Below are 18,477 nucleotides of genomic sequence, written 5' to 3'. Positions count from 1 at the left end.
GCGTGTTTTCCTGCCCCACACTCGAGAGCGTTGTTGTTGCTGTGTGTGATGAGACACCGCGATGCTGGAATCCGATGCCGCGGTAGGTGAGTTCTGGCTCGTTCTGCCGACAATACAGTGGTCCTCTTCTTTTTAAACGTACATCCGCGGCTCCGTGCGCATATACTCTCTCTCGCATATCTCTGGTTGACTTCTCTGCCTCTCTGCTCTCTCTAATTGTAGAAGAATACACAAGCCAAAGAAAAACTTGATAGCCACTTTCACTCGTGATTTTGGCCGATTTAGAATTGGATTTCGAAGATGATGAAGTTGAAGAAAAGATAGATTATGGTAAGATCTATCCATTTTTGTTGGTTTCGTTCGCATGCATGATGTTTTCATTCTGTTTGATTAGTTTCTAAGTGTGTATTCTCTGTTGTTTTAGGCATAATTTTAGCACTTGGAGGAGTCATCTGGAGTCATTTAGAGCTTGAGGAGTAGGATTTGCGTAGCGAAGTGAACAACGAAGTTGAAGATCAAGGTATGAGCTTTGCAATGCATGGAATTTTTTGTGCATGCATGATGGTAATTAGTTAGTCTTTTAGCTCGTCATTAGCTATGCGATATTAGTGCTTAGAGGTTAGAAATAATTTCAGACGACAAATACAACATTTATAATATTTTTTTAGAAGAGTAGGTTGAAGATGTTGTATCTATGTTAGGTGCATCCATTAGTATTGACATGCGAGAAATCTTAATACGGTAATTAAGAAAAAAGCTTGTGCTGTAATTGTTCATTGCATGTGGCATGTTATTTCATGTGGTATGTTTATTAATAAGTCTATAGTTAGGAAGCTGTAGGTCTACTTTGTTATGTCGCAATAACCTTATTTTTTATATGTTAAGATTATGTACTAATGTACTTGATGATGTATGTAATTAGGTAAAATAATTCATCTTAGTAGCAAACAAGGAGGAGATGACGTGATTGAAGAAATTGTGTTTCCATCTTCGCCGTCCCTTTTGAGGTGATGACCACATACATGCAAGTGCTATTATCATACTTTCGATAGTAGAAAGAAAAATCCGTGTGTAATATTGATGTTCATGTGATAATAGGTTGACTCCGTTCATATAGTACTGGTGACGGAAATTTATTCGAACTATTTGGACTCTTAATTGCATTCGCAAGCACATCCATATTGGAGCTAAGGTATAAAATGACACCGTAATATTGTTAATATTTTTTATATTAATGTACTGTTGTGAATAATGTGCATGCCGTTGCAAATATTATTATTTGTAAATAAATGATTGCTATCGTATGATATGCAAAATTTATATAAAGCCGGAAGAAATTAAATGTTTTACTCATATGATATTAAAATGTTATTATCATACTATTATGTTTAGTGGTTATTTGTCATAACCTATTATAAGAAAATTAGTTTTTACTAATAGTCGTTTTTACTCTTGTAGACGAGTTTGAGAAAAAATAGATCTTTAAATACCCACTAACCAAACAACCCCTTAAAGTCTAAGCAAATGATTCTAGAAACAAACAGAATATTTGTAACGAAAATACGGTTATTATTTTAGTCGTATGATATGTAAATTTTGTCATCTTTACTAAATGTTCAGTTACTAATTATTTGAAATGTAGACATGTATGGTGGTTAGGTACTATGGAAAATTTAGTAGTGTACTATGGGAACGTCTTACGCGACGGTCCTTTCGGGGTGGATGTGTCCTTGTGCGAGTCGACTACAGTTGTAGTGAGAGACATGGTCAACGTGGGTTACACAGTAGTTAGAAGGTGCATCCGAGTGGTGTTTGGCCCAGGGATGCAGGAAAAAAATGACAATGGAGGCCTTCATCGTTGACAGAAGAAATGATGGGACAGTTGCCCGTTGGGGTTTGCGGCCTGCCACAGGTGATTGGTCATGGGGGTCGTACATGAGGTTTGCAAGCAATCCCTATCACAGCCCTAATTGAAGAAACTTGGAACCGGACCCTGTCATACTTTGCAGACAGGGTCACCGTCGCCAAAGCACAAGTTGAATTGAACAAGCCATGGTCCAAAAAGATGCAAAGACATCTGGACGAGAAGGCAAAGAAGTCCCAAAATCATGGCTGCAGGAAAGTGGACGCACTTAGGAATAAGTGGGAGGTCAATGTGCGAGCTAAGTACGTTAAGGGTCACCATAGAGGATCAAATGGCTCAACCTCCTGTGAGTGCACTTGTAACAAGCCCAAGCTTGAGGGCTACCCTTGCAGTCATGTGCTCCGGGCGGCTGCTAATCAAAAAATCAGCGTCGAGCCATACATATCGCCATACTTCAACATGTACAATCTGTACAACACTTGGAACGGTGAGTTCTGGGCTTGGGGCATTGATATGAACTACAAAATGTTGTGGCCAGATGGGCCGAAATGGGTTCTGAACGCCGACTTGATGAGAACCGCAAAGGGACGACGTCAGTTTAGGCGTCATCGCAATGACATGGACGATAGCCAGATGGGAGAACCAAGGCGATGCCGCGTTTGCAGGTGTCCTGGACATTCACGCAGAGAATGCCCGTATCGAGCCACCAACAACGCATGATGTTGATATATATGTACTTGCTATGTCTATTTATATTTCTACTTGTTATGTGTACTTATATTAAATTTAAATTGAATCTCTTTGTATTATTGTACTCGTGATGTTAACTTCAGATAATTAATGTAAATCGTATCTCTTTGTATTTTTTAAGTTAATTTTGATTTGCATTTGTATTTGCGTCTTCCTCGTAATTTATATTTGTATGTTTGTGTGGAGATTATGGGTGAAGTGCCAGTGCTTTTGCAGGGGCCCAATGACGCTGGCCACCGTTGCCACCTATTTTTGAACCCAAATACTAAGCATAATTATCGGCCTTTCAGACTTCGAACCATAAAGAAAACATCGCCAATACACAATGCTTTCCTTGCTCACCTTGACGCTTATGGACTACAAGATTTTGCTAGGCTCACATCATGCGACGACCAAGTACGTTCGGACCCATCCCTTTTGACATCCCTCGTTGACCGGTGGAGACCTGAAACCCACACCTTTCACTTTCGTTTTGGGGAGCTTGCACCTACACTGAAAGATGTTTCTATGATCACTGCTCTACCAATTAGAGGCGAGCCGTTAGTCTCTCCACGAGTGTATCCATCTTGGGCATTAGATATAGAATCCCGTCTTGGGATGGAAATACCAGAATCACAACGTTCTGGTGGCCCTCGGGGCATCCCACTCGTCTGGCTTCATGATAACTTTCGTATTTTATCTAGCTTCGCCAATGAGGAGACGAGAAAAAGACATCTGTTTGCGTATTTGTTGTGGCTCCTCAGGACTCTGTTTCCAAATTCACATGGGGACGTTGTTGTCCCTGGTCTCATCTACATTGTAGAGAATATGGTAGATGAACCTTTACCCGAGCAGCCAAAATGCAGCTTCGGTTCTGCCATGCTATCTCATACATACAGAGGCTTGTGTGATGCCACGCAAAAAACCTCTTTCGCACAAAAATCTCCATTACTTTGTGTCGCATATGAGTTTCTACAGTTGTGGTCCTGGGAATACCTCCCTGTAGGACGACCTCGTATAGTACAACCCGTACACCCATACGACTTTAGCGAGTGTGGCAGCGCAACTATGGCCACCAGCTGGACAAAGGCACGGAAACGTTGGTCTCCAGATATTGCGAAAAATTGTTACCCTATGTACCACCAGCAGTTTGAGATACTTGATGAGGCAGAAGTCACATGGAACCCGTGGACTCAGGACCATCTACAAATGGTCTTTGCTGCTCGACACTTCACACCAGGCATGTTGAGCGATAGTGCATTCTGGCTGACTCGCTGCAACTTATTGTTCCTGTGGTGTGTTGAGCCTTACAACCCAGAGCGTGTAATGAGACAGTTCAGTCTCTATCAAGAAATTCCACCACCTTTTCCAAGACGTATCGACGAGGAAACCCATAAGTAAGATGTGACATCCCTAAATAGTTAGTGTCATTTTTAATTTACTAAACTCACACTTTGTTACATAATTTGCAGGCTAACCAATATGGGCAGGGGTTGGAGTTTATACGATTGGAGGGAACAGAACATTCATTGGATACACAAGTGGGAAAATGAAGCGCTAGCAGATATAGTGCATCAACATAGGTATATTTTATTTACATTATTTTATTACGATGATCATATGATGCGTGAAGATGCTTTGCTTTCATCACAATGGTTTATGTAATTATTTAATTTTGCAGACTGTATGATGGAAGTACAGATCAAGCGTACAAGCAGTGGTACTGCATGAACACACGTGCTAGCCTGGCCAGTCAGCCAACTACTGTACCAACACATCTCACATAGGAGGAGCAGGCGCGAAGACATATTGAGCTGCATGCAGCTTACTATCGTGACCAGATGGTAATCACCTGTAACTTTTTTAGGTCCATCATTTCATAATCATTTGAACTAAATAATATCCAAATATTGTTCAGCTTGAACATTGCAACGAATTAGGGCAGATGGCTATGGATAGCATGCCGGTCCAGGGCCCAGCTCGCAAGTCATTCCAGAAAAGTTTTCAACAATACGTTGCAACAAAGTTCAGATGTGGTAGAGGCAACAACATTGTCACTGGAGCGTACAACTTGCTGATAGCGAGGTCAGCCAGACCGAGTGCGGCACCGTCGTCCAGACCGAGCGAGGCGCGTATGAGCCATGGGCAGTGGGGGAGGGTCCGAGTACTAGAACGACATTGCCACGACATGACTCATCTCTGCCACTGCATCGCTCTTCTTCGGTGCAGCTTCGTCAGGGGCTGACATCTCAGGACCATGGCACGGGCTTGGATTCGATGCCCGAGCAGACTCTTTCCCCTAACCCATATGCGTACACAGGATATGATGCATACACCCAAGGTGAGGAATCTCAGTCGTATCTCTCCACGCGAGGGATCTCCATGCCCGAGGAGACTCGTGTACCAGATTTAAACCAGCACCACGTACCATGGCCAGACAGTACAGGCGAGGGATCTGATCAGGTAGTCATGTTTACATTTTAATGCATTTACAATGATATCATATATTATCCTCTAACAGTTTGTTTACAATGTTTCTATGTGCAGGACATACCTGATGTTAATTGGGGCGATGAGAACACCCAACGTGGCGTCAACACAGGCCTCCGGGGAGCATCACATGATCATGGCGACACCGTTACATCATTAATTACAGAGTTCTTCGGAGGGGACGTTATTGGGCCATCTTTTATCCCCGCAGAGTCACAACCATACACCTACAATTAGGCTTCAGGTTCGCAACAAGGATTCGCGACTCCACCACCTACGCAGGACTCGCAGATACATGAAGCCAAATTGGAGTACGACCGCGGTCTTCATGTAACTCGGCCACCTAATTGCTTGTCGCCTTCCGGTCGTAAGGAAAGGCCAGGTGGTCGTCGTAAAGTAGGGTGATTCATCTATCCACGTGCGCGACCCATTGTATCTACATATGTCTGTATCAGACTTTTCGATTTGAACATCTATGTATGCTGAAATAAAAATGCACCAGTCAGGAACAATTTTTCCCGCCTATATCTCCCGCCATACTATCCCGCTCCACTCTTCGGCTTATGTTAGGCCGAAATGATTTTTTTAAATTTTGGCTGATGAATACTGTGCAACCATTGCCCATCTTAGACATTGAAAAAATATATTTTCACGCAACCCTTTCCCCTCAATATTTTCCCGCCAATGCTTTTCCTCCATATGTTCCCACCACCCGTTTCCCGCCACCCCCTTCCCGCCATATCTTCCTGCCATGCATTTCCCGCCAACCCCTTCCCACCATATGTTGCCGCAAACCCTTTCCCGCCATACTGCAGTCGTTCTTTCCCGCCATTTTCTCCTCTCTACCTATAAAACCCCCTTCAGACAGAGGTGGATAAGCATTCGAGTGTAGTGTAGTCGAGATGTACCATTATCCTTTCGATCGTAGTTTTCACCCTAGGATGAGCAGCACTCTTCTGAGGCTAGCTACCGATTTCAAGATGGACAATAGGATAGTTCCATGGGACGAACTCACTGGTGGTGACACCATAATGAATGAGTTGGCTCACCAATTACGTAGGTCTGGGTGGCTTGAAAGGACCTATGAGGAGGTACATAAAGAACTTCTTAGGTTGAATGCAAGGTGGAAGAAGGTAGTGGAGCCGAAGAGTGAAACTTTTAGAAGGACTGCAGAAAAGCATCCATTTTTATGGACTGAGGAGAGCAAGGACAATGATGATATCTTCATGCCGCCGCTTCTGGGTTCTGCATCGTCAAAGGGCAAGAGTTCTGCATTGTCTAAGGGCAAGAGTACTGCATCCTCGAAGGGCAAGATTTCTGCATCGTCCAAGGGTAAGAGTTCTGCATCCTCGAAGGGCAAGAGTTCTGCATCGACAGAGGATGACGATGATGCCTTCATGTAGTTTTTAAGTTGTATTCCAGTTCTACCGTTTAATTCAGATGTACTTGCATTATTAGTTTGTACTCTCTTATTGTTGGGCATTATGTTCTATCTTAATTTCATTCCGTAGTTGTTGCACGATGTTCGATATTATTGGAGGGCAAGAAAATGCCACTACTTTATTCTAAAACTATTTTTTTCCATTACGACAAGGTACAACTGAAAATAAGATACATCATAGAATTGAAATAAAGCTACATTTAACTACTGAAATAAAGCTACATTAAACTGCAGAAATAAAGATACAAATGATTGCAAAATTTAAAATACTACCACATGAATCTACTGAGTCCAGTGTGGATATTTTCCTTTTCCATCGTCAGCTTCTTCTGCTGCCTTGGCCTCACGAGCCCTTTCTTTCTTTCTCTGCCTCTCCACCTCACGAGCCTCCTTTCGCTGTCGTTCCTGCTCCTCCATGCGACGAGCCTCTTCCCCATTTTTCTTTCCTAAATCCTGAAAAAACGGTGTTGCTCCGCATAATATTCTTTTAACTCTCTCTTGCTCTGCTTTCTCCTCGGCTTCCGTCTTCTCGCGTCGCTCTTCCGCATAGAAACTATTCCACGCACGGCGACTTCTTTCATGAATCTCAGTCACTGCCCAAGCCGGCATCTCCGTGTCAATCCAACGATAGTACATGCACAGAGGCGGAGGAGACTACAACAATCACTACAAAAAATACACTTCCATGATGATACGTGTTTGTCACAGTAGGTCGCGTTTTCTGTCTTGCATGTACATCCATGACAAATTTATGACAGAATCAAGGTAGTCATACCTGTGCGGTCGTAGAAGTGTTCCATGACATTGCCAAAGTTATCATCACGGAAGTGTCCACTTCCATGACGATAAATCACGCGTCACAGAAGTGATTTCGTCAAGGGTGACCGACACGTGGCATCCACCGTAACAGAACGCATTAAGCTATCGGGTCGGATTTTGGATCCGATAACCCGTTAACAGCCACGACCAATGCCGATTTTCCATGTGTAAAATTCTCATTGGCTCACGGATCCACGCGTCAGCTCCGCGTTGGCACAGGTGTCACTCCTCCAACGGTCGAGATGGGCCTATGATATGTTGACACGTGGACCGGCCCAAAAGTGGCCCACGGAGAGTAAATGGGCCAACCCAACCGAAGGCCCATAAGATTTAGCGGACCATAATGGGCCGACCCAGCTAAAGGCCCACAAAATTTAGCGGACCATAATGGGCCGGCCCAGCTAAAGGCCCACACGATTTTGCAGACCATAATGGGCCGGCCCAGCTAAAGGCCCACAAGATTTTGTGGACCACAATGGGCCGGCCCAGCTAAAGGCCCACTAGATTCTGCCGACCATAATGGGCCGGCCCAGCTAAAGGCCCAACATTCTCTGTCAAATCAGCCCGTCAATGGCCTGTCCTAAACTTGTCATCAACATGGCCCATGGTCACTTCTGGCCCGTTAACAGTCCGCTAAGTAATTGGGCCGAATTACGGCCCGGTGTATTTCCGGCCTGTTAAAGGTCCGACTTCATTTTGGCCCATTTACAAGCCATCAAAACTTTCGGCCCATAAACGACCGTGAAGGATTTGGGTCATATTCGGCCATGCTGACATTCGGCCTGTTAGAGGCCCACTATAGCTTTGGGCCACTTTCGGCCTGTTGTCATTTTCGGCCTGTTAATGCCGGACGTAAACCATGGGCCATATGTGGCCCAACGTCATATCGGGCCCATTAACGGCCCATATAAAAATGATGATAATCTAGCCCGACCGAAGTTCCGGCCTGTTAAAGGCCCGTGTATTAGGTCGGCACATTTACGGCCCGCCCGAATTTCGGCCTGTTAAAGTCCAGTGGGTTATTTGGCACAATGAGGGCCCAATCTCACTTTCGGTCTATTAAAGGCCCATGTATTTTATGGGCTCGAGATATTTACACCTGTAAACGGCCTATTTTTACTGAGGGCCCAAATTATGTTTAGGCCTGTTAAAGGCCCACTATGGGCACATGCCTACCAGAAAAATATGAAAGCTTATGCTGATTTAGGCCCAGATATTTTTAATGGGCTACATGCCAATTTCGGCCCATAATCATTTTTAGCCCAATTGGAATGGGCCCGACGAATGTTGGCATGTTGGGCTCCTACGAAGCTTTAGGCCGAATACATTACTAAGATAAACCTACACTATACAAAAATAGCGTCGTAATTACTGCAGCCTGAGGCAGCATCATAAATGTTGTATCACAACAAAATAAATTCCAACCATACAACAAAAGGCCTGTTGGCATAAAGTTTACAGTCCTTCCAGATAAAAGCACCATCAGATGTATAGAAGCACATATCATTTGACCTGAGTGCTAATGTTTCAGGCTGTAGAATCTGATGGAGCAGCATGATCTCCACCTTTTTTCCGCCATTGCTCTTGAACAACGAAGCGAATGTCTGATAGTCTGGTTTCAAAACCATTCTTATCTTGACGACATTTCTCAACCACTATTCTTGTTTCCGAAACAACGTCCACTAGGGATTGGACTTGTGTGTGGAGCACAGATATATCACTCTGTCTAGCAGGAAGATTTTGTTCAGTAGGCGATTTGGACGAGGTTACCTTGACAACTAACCCAGAATTACGCAGGAAGGTGCTTTTTGCACTGTTAGTGGAGAGATACTGACACACTGCAGCAAGAGGTGACATTGTGCCTGTAGTAGCCTCGTCACCTTCAGGTGGTTGTGGATGTTCCAATCATTTGTTCCATAGCTTCTTGAGTTTGAACTTGTAGATTAGTGTACCAGATAAGTTACTAATGAGACAAAAACAAACAAAGTAGGTTAAACGTTTATACATAACTTATTTTGGTGAACTACTGTAATACATTAGCATGTATTGTAGTGCCAACTACATAATAAAATCACTTTCGGAACATATGTCCATGTAGCATGCCTACTGTATTGTCTATTTCCTCACATTCATTGACATCTAAGGATAAAGAGACATGGTTTAAAGTAGGATGAACATAGTATGACATCATTCATATCATGGGCAAACATATATAAAACAAACATGCTATTTTATCATTGTGTGCGCATGTGAACATAACAACTAGATTACAGATCAAGACCAAAAGAATATCCTTCATCTCTTTTAAACCATGTAAGGTGAAATGATACGTTAAGACAACTGTGAATAAAAGTGAACAGAGTAACTGACATTGGCTGCAAACCAAGTAGTTAAATGAACACATCACAGTACCAATCAGTTCAAGGCAGGAGGAGTAAGGACTTACAACAGCGGCTTGAACTGGTGTGCTCATGCCCTTCATCTTGCTGGTGTGTCAATCCTTGAAGATTTGCACTGCATTCGGTTCAGGTTCTTTTTGGTCCGCACGGGATTTCCTCTGTATTTGGAACAAGTCAATATAGATACGATAATATGGCACAAAAAAAGAAGGAAGTAGCAGCTATTTACAAGAGCCTTGTAGTGTGCAATATAGCTACGAGATCCTGTGGTCTGTTGGAATTTCACTTGAGAACGGTTGGTTTTGTTCTTCAAACAGTTAGCCTAGAAGAAGATACACTTGTAAGGCACATACATAAATACAAGTTCAATATGTGGTCTGATCAAATACATATAGCCTACCTGATACTTTGGATCAGACCAATGTTTAACGAGGGCTGTCCAGTCTTCATCTGTAATATATTCCACTGGAGATGTGTAACGCCCTCGATGCGGCTATATCTCCCACGTGTCGAAGCACGACTTAGAGGCATAGCCGCATTGAAAGTAATGTCGCAAGTGAGGTAATCTTCACACAACCCATGTAATACATAAGGAAAAGAGATACTTAGTTGGCTTACAATCGCCACTTCACAGAATTACATGAATAAAGCATTACAACATCCAAATACAATCAAGGTCCGACTACGGAACCAAAATAAAAGAACCCCAAATGCGACAAGGTCCCCGATCGACCCCAACTGGGCTCCACTACTGATCAACTAGAACGAAACAACACAAAGGACAAGATCTTCATCGAGCTCCTCTTGAGCTTGGTTGTGTCATCTACACGGACTCATCGGCACCTGCAAACTGGTTTTGGAAGTATCTGTGAGCCATGGGGACTCAGCAATCTCGCACCCTCGCGATGAAGACTATTTAAGCTTATGGGTAAGGTAAAGGTATGAGGTGGAGCTGCAGTAAGCGACTAGCATATATGGTGGCTAAACATATGCAAATGAGAGCGAGAAGAGAAGGCAAAAGCATGGTCGAACAACTATGATCAAGAAGTGATCCTGGAACAACCTACGACAAGCATTACTCCAACACCGTGTTCACTTCCCGGACTCCACCGGAAAGAGACCATCACGGTTACACACGCGGTTGATTCATTTTAATTAAGTTAAGGTTCAAGTTTTCTACAACGGGACATTAACAAATTCCCATCTGCCCATAACCGCGGGCACGGCTTTCGAAAGATCATATCCCTGCAGGGGTGTCCCAACTTAGCCCATCACAAGCTCTCACGGTCAACGAAGGATATTCCTTCTAGCGGGAAGACCCGATCAGGCTCGGAATCCCAGTTACAAGACATTTCGACAGGTAAAACAAGACCATCAAGACCGCCCGATGCGCCGACATCCTGATAGGAGCTGCACATATCTCGTTCTCAGGGCAACACCGGATGAGCGCTCCGTACAACTAAAACCAGCCCTCAAGTTTCCCCGAGGTGGCACTGCAAAGGACTCTAGTTCGGACCAACACTTAGACAAGCACTGGCCCGGGGGGGGGGGGGTTAAAATAAAGATGACCCTCGGGATGCGCGACTCCCAAGGGAAAAAGGCTAGGTGACGAATGGTAAAACCAAGGTTGGGCCTTGCTGGAGGAGTTTTATTCAAGGCGAACTGTCAAGGGGTTCCCATTATTACCCAACCGCATAAGGAACGCAAAATCCGGGAACATAACACCGATATGACGGAAACTAGGGCGGCAAGAGTGGAACAAAACACCAGGCATAAGGCCGAGCCTTCCACCCTTTACCAAGTATATAGATGCATTAATTAAATAAGATATATTATGATATCCCAACAAGTAAAACATGTTCCAACAAGGAACAACATCCCCATGTTCCAACAAGGAACAAACTTCAATCTTCACCTGCAACTAACAACGCTATAAGAGGGGCTGAGCAAAGTGGTAACATAGCCAAACAACGGTTTGCTAGGACATGGTGGGTTAGAGGCTTGGTTCAACAATATAGGAGGCATGATAAGCAAGTGGTAGGTATCGCGGCATAGGCATAGCAAAAGAGCGAGCCACTAGCAAGCAAAGATAGAAGTGATTTCGAGGGTATGGTCATCTTGCCTGAAATCCCGCAAGGAAGAAGAACGAGTCCATGAAGAAGACAAACAGACGTAGACGAACGGGTCCTCACAAACGCGACGTTATCGGAACCAACCCGAAGAAGCACACACTGGAAAGAAGCACACAACATAGTAAACAACCATCACATAAACATGACATGATGCACAACCAAGTATGATGCATGTCCGGTTTAAAGAAGCATGGCATGGCAAAGTGCACAAACAACACTACAAGTTAAGTGGAGCTCAATATGCAATGGGTTGCATATTGACGGAACACCACAATAATTCTTTAGTTCTCTCCCGGTTAGGTACTCAACAAAATTTAAATGTTGGTTAACATGGCAAGAGGTGAAGCATAACAAAACTACACCATCTAAACAATTTAAATGGGGCCGGATATAACAAATAACGAATCCGGTAAATCCCCATATGCATTTAGCAATTTGGTGCAACAACAATTTAAACATTTTAATTGTTGTTATCATGATGCGGATGACATGAACAAGTTTTATGCAAGTCTTATGAAAATATTGATAAGAGCATTATGAAGCATTTGTCACTGTGGTGGAAAGGAAAGGGGGTGCCACGGCAACGATAACAAAAACGGTGCCACGGCAACGTTCCGGTTCCAGTAACTCGATTGAGATACTGATGCAAAGGAGAAGTGTGCGGATGCGTGCAAAAGATGGTGGGGTGCTCCCAGATTCCGGGTGTCCCATGAGTCGATGGCATGGAAGCGAGAGACACTACAAACACGGAGCAACACACGGGCATCTCATACATCACACAAACATTCGTCCACGGGCGGTCGTCTCAGGGTTATACCTTCGAAGCGTGCGTTATCGGAACGGTTCGGGTCAAGCAGTGTAGTCGTTCACGATCGTCATGGGAAGTAGTGGTACTTGGCGATGGTAGTCGTTCACATTCTTAGTCTCACAAGTTTCCGTAGATGTTCATGGGTACGGCGAGAACTTGATGTCCACGGAGTCTTCGAGGGTCGACGGTAGTGGTACTTGGCAAAATGCACGTCGACGGTAGTTGTTCTCGTATCGTCGTGGTACTTGGTGATTTCGGAGACGGCATAAGACAAACTTGGGGTCCTTGTTGACATAGTACTTGGCGTTATTTCCGGTTCGGTGATCGTTTTAGGCATCGGGCGTCGAGGTCTCTAGCCGTAGTGGTACTTGGTGAATCCCAAAACGGTCTTGGCGTCTTCGCGCGTAGGGGTACTTGTTCATTTACTCCACGGTCTTGGCGGATCCACGCGATGGTAGTGGTACTTGCGAAGAGGTACTCGGCGGTCGTCGTGTAGATGTTCACGTGTCTTCGGTGACACCAGGATGCATCTTGGCGGTCTCGTCTCGATATTCAATCCAAAACGAAGCAAGGCAAAAACTCGGGGCGGTGGTACTTGACTCGGGCAGGGGCAGCGCTGGAGATGACTAGTTGCTGCTGAGCAGGGGAAGTCAACGCGGGGCTGCAGCAGAGGGACTCCGGTGAACTTGCCGAGTCAAGGCGAGGTCGCCGGCAGCAGGGGCTGCGACACGAGCGGTGGCCTCCTGCTGGTCACGGACGACGGTGTTGCAGAAGGGGCAGCGGCAGCAGGGCTCAGTTGCGGGCAGGAGGAGAGGAAGACGGCGCGATGCTCTCCGGTGACGAGGAAGCAGGGCGATGGAAGTGGGGGGCGTCGGGAGGAGCGAAGCAGAGGAGACCGAGGCCGACGAGCTCGATGCGGCGCTGGATGAGAAGGCGGCTGGGCGGCGGGATGCCGCGGTGCATGCAAATCATGGGGAGGTTCGGAGGAGGCGCAAGGAATCCATGGCGAGGAGCTCAGGGGCGGCGGGGCCAGCTTTGAGGAGGACGAGGGGTCGAGGGAGAGAAGATGCTGCGAGGGAGCACTAGGTGATCGACAAGAGAGCGATCGGGATCGAGGGGATAGATCGGGGGAGAGGGACGAAGGGAGAGGCGGCGGTGCGGGAAGGGGTTGAGGGAGAGATGGGATCGAGAGGGAGATGAGCACGAGGGATCGGGCTAAGGCAGAGCTAGGGTTAGGGGGAGGTGGCCTTGGGGCCAGCCCAGGTGTTGGAGGAGTTAGATGGGCCGGCTGAGCCTAGCAGGCCGGCCTAGGCTGGGCTTCTCTTTCCCCCTCCAACTCTCTTTTAACAGCAGAAAAGCAAAGAAAGAAAGGGAGAGAAAATAAATGAGTGGACAACAATTTGGGCATGGGGATAATTTTACTGGACTCGCAAGAATGATCTTGATCCAAGAAAAATATAAATGGGCATGTGTACAAAGTTTGGATTGGAAATCGTTTGAATTAAATTCAAATGAGTTCGAAAAAGAAGTGGGCGTTAGAAAGGTCCCAAAATGTTGAGATTTTTGGTAGACCTCCGGAAAAAGATAAAAGAATTTATGGGCGAAGTTTGAGGAGCAAACACGAAGCAGAAAAGACATGTGATTATTTGCAAGTGTGTTCATGGGTGATTCCGAAAATGGAATATTCAATATAGCTCCCTAATATCGGGAGGATATGTTATAAAGAGAATCACCATGTGAATTCCCTCGATTTAAATGGATCAAAGATCCATGCCATTTATTTAGTTGAGTTAAGAAAAGAAATAACATGATGGCATGATGACATGATGCAATGCACATGATGCAATGATGAAAACGATGAACCAAACAAATCACAGATGAAACCCGGAAACCCTGGAAGGCATCTGCAGCTCCGTTCTTGGGGCGTCACAAGATGTTTGGGCGATTTCATTGTTAGCCTTGCCTTCAAAGTGAGATTTTCTAAGGTGGTACCGATACTGTCGCAGAGCAGACTGAAAAACATGAGTGCATTCTTGTCTAGTTGCATCATCTTTCGGATCCAACTTGAACCTCATCTGTTGAAAAAAGAATGTAAGTCTTATTAGGAGGAAGCTAGAAAGTATGGGATAGAGCAAGACAATATTACTAATTGCTATGAATAACATTACTTACGGATAAATGGTCATGGAAGGTGTTAAACTGGGTATTGTCTTTCTCATTCCTGTACTGGATCCACGTTGGGAGGATACGTGCATGACACCTAACGGCAACGGCTGCCTCTAATACTAACTTGGCTGACTCTGTAGCATCACGTGGCCTTTTTAAACCTGCCTCAAAATGGATCTCCATTCTTCCTCCTTTAGATTTTGTTAATCTGTCAAGCATTATCCCTGATGTCTGTTTCCGCTTGCGCCGTGGTGCTAGTTCAACAACGAATATGGAAAGTATTAGTGTACATCAAACTGTGAGAGTACATATAAAGGAGCATGCAACTGCGACTTGACTCGGTCAGGTACCATCTTGGTGTTGATGCTCATGAGGTTCATCTGATCTTGCCAAGTCCTGTTGTGTCAGCAGTGCTTCAGAAGTAGTGTTAGGTGTGAAGGCAGCTAGGGAACTGGCCAGTTCCGGAGAAAACGAACGAGTAACTGGTTGAGATGCTAGTACAGTTGAAGCGGATGCTGCAGCTGGTGGAGCAGGTGATACTGTGTTTGTAGATTTAGCCGGTGGACTTGGACCTTCTACTGCACTATAAGTACCAGCAGAATCTCGATGGCAGAATCTTTTCCGTTTCACCCGACGAGTAACAACACTGCCTACTATATTATTTTCCTTGCTCTTTTTTGACTTTGCCATGTCAAGCTGTACCCACAACACAAAAGAATAAAATCTCTCTTCAGAACTCATTGATGCATGATACAGACAAGCAATACTTTGATGTAAGACAACCGTATGAGGATGGAATATGTAAGAAAAACAGGACGGCAAGACATATTCACAGCTATGATGTGCAAACTAAGCAGAAGGATTTTCAAGAAAATAGAAGTAATGCAAGCTAGACACCATATGAAAGATGCAACCAATATTACTCTGCCAAGTTAAAAGTGTCTTGTCATAAGTGGCAATTCGAAAAATTAGAAGTAGTACAACGTAGTAGTCAATGCAAGATGCAACCACTATCAAACTGCCATGTTAGAAGCGTCCAATCATGAGTGACTGATGCAGGATACACAACAGTAGTACTTTGATGTAAGAACATGGTATGATAGATAGATGTAGTGTATTCTAGACACAGAAAGCCATGTCATATGCACATGTATAATGTATAAACTCAGCAGGTGCTATTTAATAAAAATAGAAGAAATACAGGCTAGACAACATATGCAACATGAAACCAATTATCACACTGTCAACTTAGAGCAAGCACCTGTGATGGTGGAGTACGGGAGATGAACTCATCATGTAGACTTGGGACTTCAACTTCATTAGCAGTAGCAGTGGCAAATCTAGAGAGTCTCTGTTTGCGACGGTGGGGAGGACCACCAACATCCCCTAACTTACTCTTTTCCTTCCTATTTTCTGATATTGCCTTATGAAGTCAAAACCACAAGAAGATGAATAAAATTAGCTCTGCATAACTGGTTGATGCATGATACAGACGAACACTACTTTGATGTAAGGCAAGTGTAGGATAGGAGGATGGAATATATACAAAAAAAGACAACGTTTCATATTCACACTTACGATAGGAGGATGGAATATGTATGAAAAAATAGTAAGCGGAAGGCATTTCAACAAAATTAGAAGAAATGAAAGCTAGGCACCATATGAACATGCAACCAATATCACTCTATCAGGTAAAAAGTGTCTCGTCGTAAGAGCCATTTCAAGAAATTAGAAGCAGTACAAGCTAGAAGACAATGTAAGATGCAACCTACATCACAGTCCCAAGTTAAATGTGTCTTATGGGTAAGTGATCGTTGCAGGTATAAATTGTAAGCTACGCGGATGCAATTCAACACAATCAGAAGCAATACAAACTGGGCATCATACGGAAAACACAACCACGTATAACAGTTCCAAGTAAGAGCAAGCACCTGTGATGGTGGAGTAGGGGAGATGTGCTCATCATGTACACGTATGTTCTAGAAACTGGAACACGTGTCATATTCACATGCATTATGTGTAAAGTAAGCAGATGCAATTCAAGTTAGAAGCAATACAAGCTAGAAGCAATACAAGCTAGACATCATACGCAACATGCAACCACATATAATAGTGTCAAGTTAGAGCAAGCACCTATGATGGTGGAGTAGGGGAGATGTGCTCATCATCTACACAGCTATGTTGACTGTCCAGCCTTGTGTTGTCTTGCGAATCTTGTTGGGAGGATGGCGGAGTAGAATCTGTAGAGACCCCCTGTTTGAGTTGCTCCGAAGGACCACCATCATCCACTGCTGGACTAATTTCCTTCAACTATAATGATTTTGCTCTTCAGAACTCATTCATGCATGATAGTGACGAACACTACTCGGATGAAAGGCAAACACATGATGCGAGGATGGAATATGTATGAAAAACAGGATGGTGTGACATATTCACACATATGATGTGGTAACTAAGTAGAAGGCATTTCAACAAATTAGAAGCACTGCAAGCTAGACACCATATGAAAGATGCAACCAATATCACTCTGCCAAGTTCAAACTGTATGGCGTTTCAACAAATTAGAAGTAGTACATGCTAGAAATCATATGCAAGACACAACCAATATCACAATGGCGACTTAAAGGTGCCTTATCATAAGTGACTGATGCAGGATATGCAAGAATAGTAGTCTGATGTAGAAACAGGAACACATGTCATATTCACAGGCATTATGTGTAAAGTAAGCAGATGCAATTCAACAAAGTTAGAAGCAATACAAGCTAGACATCATACGCAACATGCAACCACATATAATAGTGCGAAGTTAGAGCAAGCACCTATGATGGTGGAGTAGGGGAGATGTGCTCATCATCTACACAGCTACGTTGACTGTCTAGCCTTGCGTTGTCTTGCGAATCTTGTTGGGAGGATGGCGGAGTAGAATCTGTAGAGAACCTCCATTTCAGTTGCTCGGAAGGACCACCATCATCCAATGCCTTGCCATTTTCCTTCAGCTTTATTGATTTTGCATTGTGAGGTCATACCGACAAGAAAAAGGAATATCATTTGCTCTTCAGAACTCATTCATGCATGATACTGACGAACACTACTCTGATGAAAGGCAAAGTCATGATACGAGGATGGAATATGTACGAAAAATGGACGGCTTGACATATTCACACCTATGATGTGGTAACTAAGCAGAAGACACTTCAACAAATTAGAAACACTGCAAGACACCATATGGAAGGTGCAATCAATATCACTCTGCCAAGTTAAAACTGTCTCGTCATAGGTGGCGTTCATCAAACTAGAAGCAATACATGCTAGAAATCATATTCAAGACGCAAACCAATTCACACTGCCAACTTAAAGGTGTGCCATCATAAGTGACTGATGCAGGATACACAAGAAGAGTAGTTTCATGTAAGAACATGGTGTGATAGACAGATATAGTATGTACCAAAAACAGGAAAGCGTGTCATATTCACATGTATCATGTGTAAGCTAAGCAGATGCAGTTTACACTAATTAGGAGCAATACGAGCTAGACACCATATGCAACATGCAACCAGATATCACACTGCCAAGTTAGAGCAAGCACCTTGGATGGTGGAGTAGGGGAGCAGAGACTTGGACCTTGTAAT

General features: G+C 44.1%; 1 protein-coding gene across 1 annotated transcript; it reads left to right on the top strand.

Moving 5' to 3' along the window:
• The first annotated feature begins 178 nt into the window (after nt 1–178).
• Nucleotides 179–5,320, top strand: LOC125516658 (serine/threonine-protein phosphatase 7 long form homolog). The gene is made up of 9 exons (XM_048682013.1): nt 179–330; nt 425–520; nt 923–1,007; nt 1,099–1,192; nt 1,643–3,990; nt 4,066–4,176; nt 4,275–4,359; nt 4,823–5,056; nt 5,141–5,320. Exons 5-9 carry the CDS (start codon nt 2,804–2,806, stop codon nt 5,318–5,320), a joined length of 1,797 nt encoding a protein of 598 aa, XP_048537970.1. The 5' UTR covers nt 179–330; nt 425–520; nt 923–1,007; nt 1,099–1,192; nt 1,643–2,803.
• The last annotated feature ends 13,157 nt before the right edge of the window (nt 5,321–18,477 follow it).

The sequence above is a fragment of the Triticum urartu genome, chromosome 6 (genome assembly GCF_003073215.2).
Source record: "Triticum urartu cultivar G1812 chromosome 6, Tu2.1, whole genome shotgun sequence".
NCBI lineage: Eukaryota > Viridiplantae > Streptophyta > Magnoliopsida > Poales > Poaceae > Triticum > Triticum urartu.
Note: the sequence above shows the minus strand (reverse complement) of the source record. Positions and strands in the feature narration are given on the sequence as shown.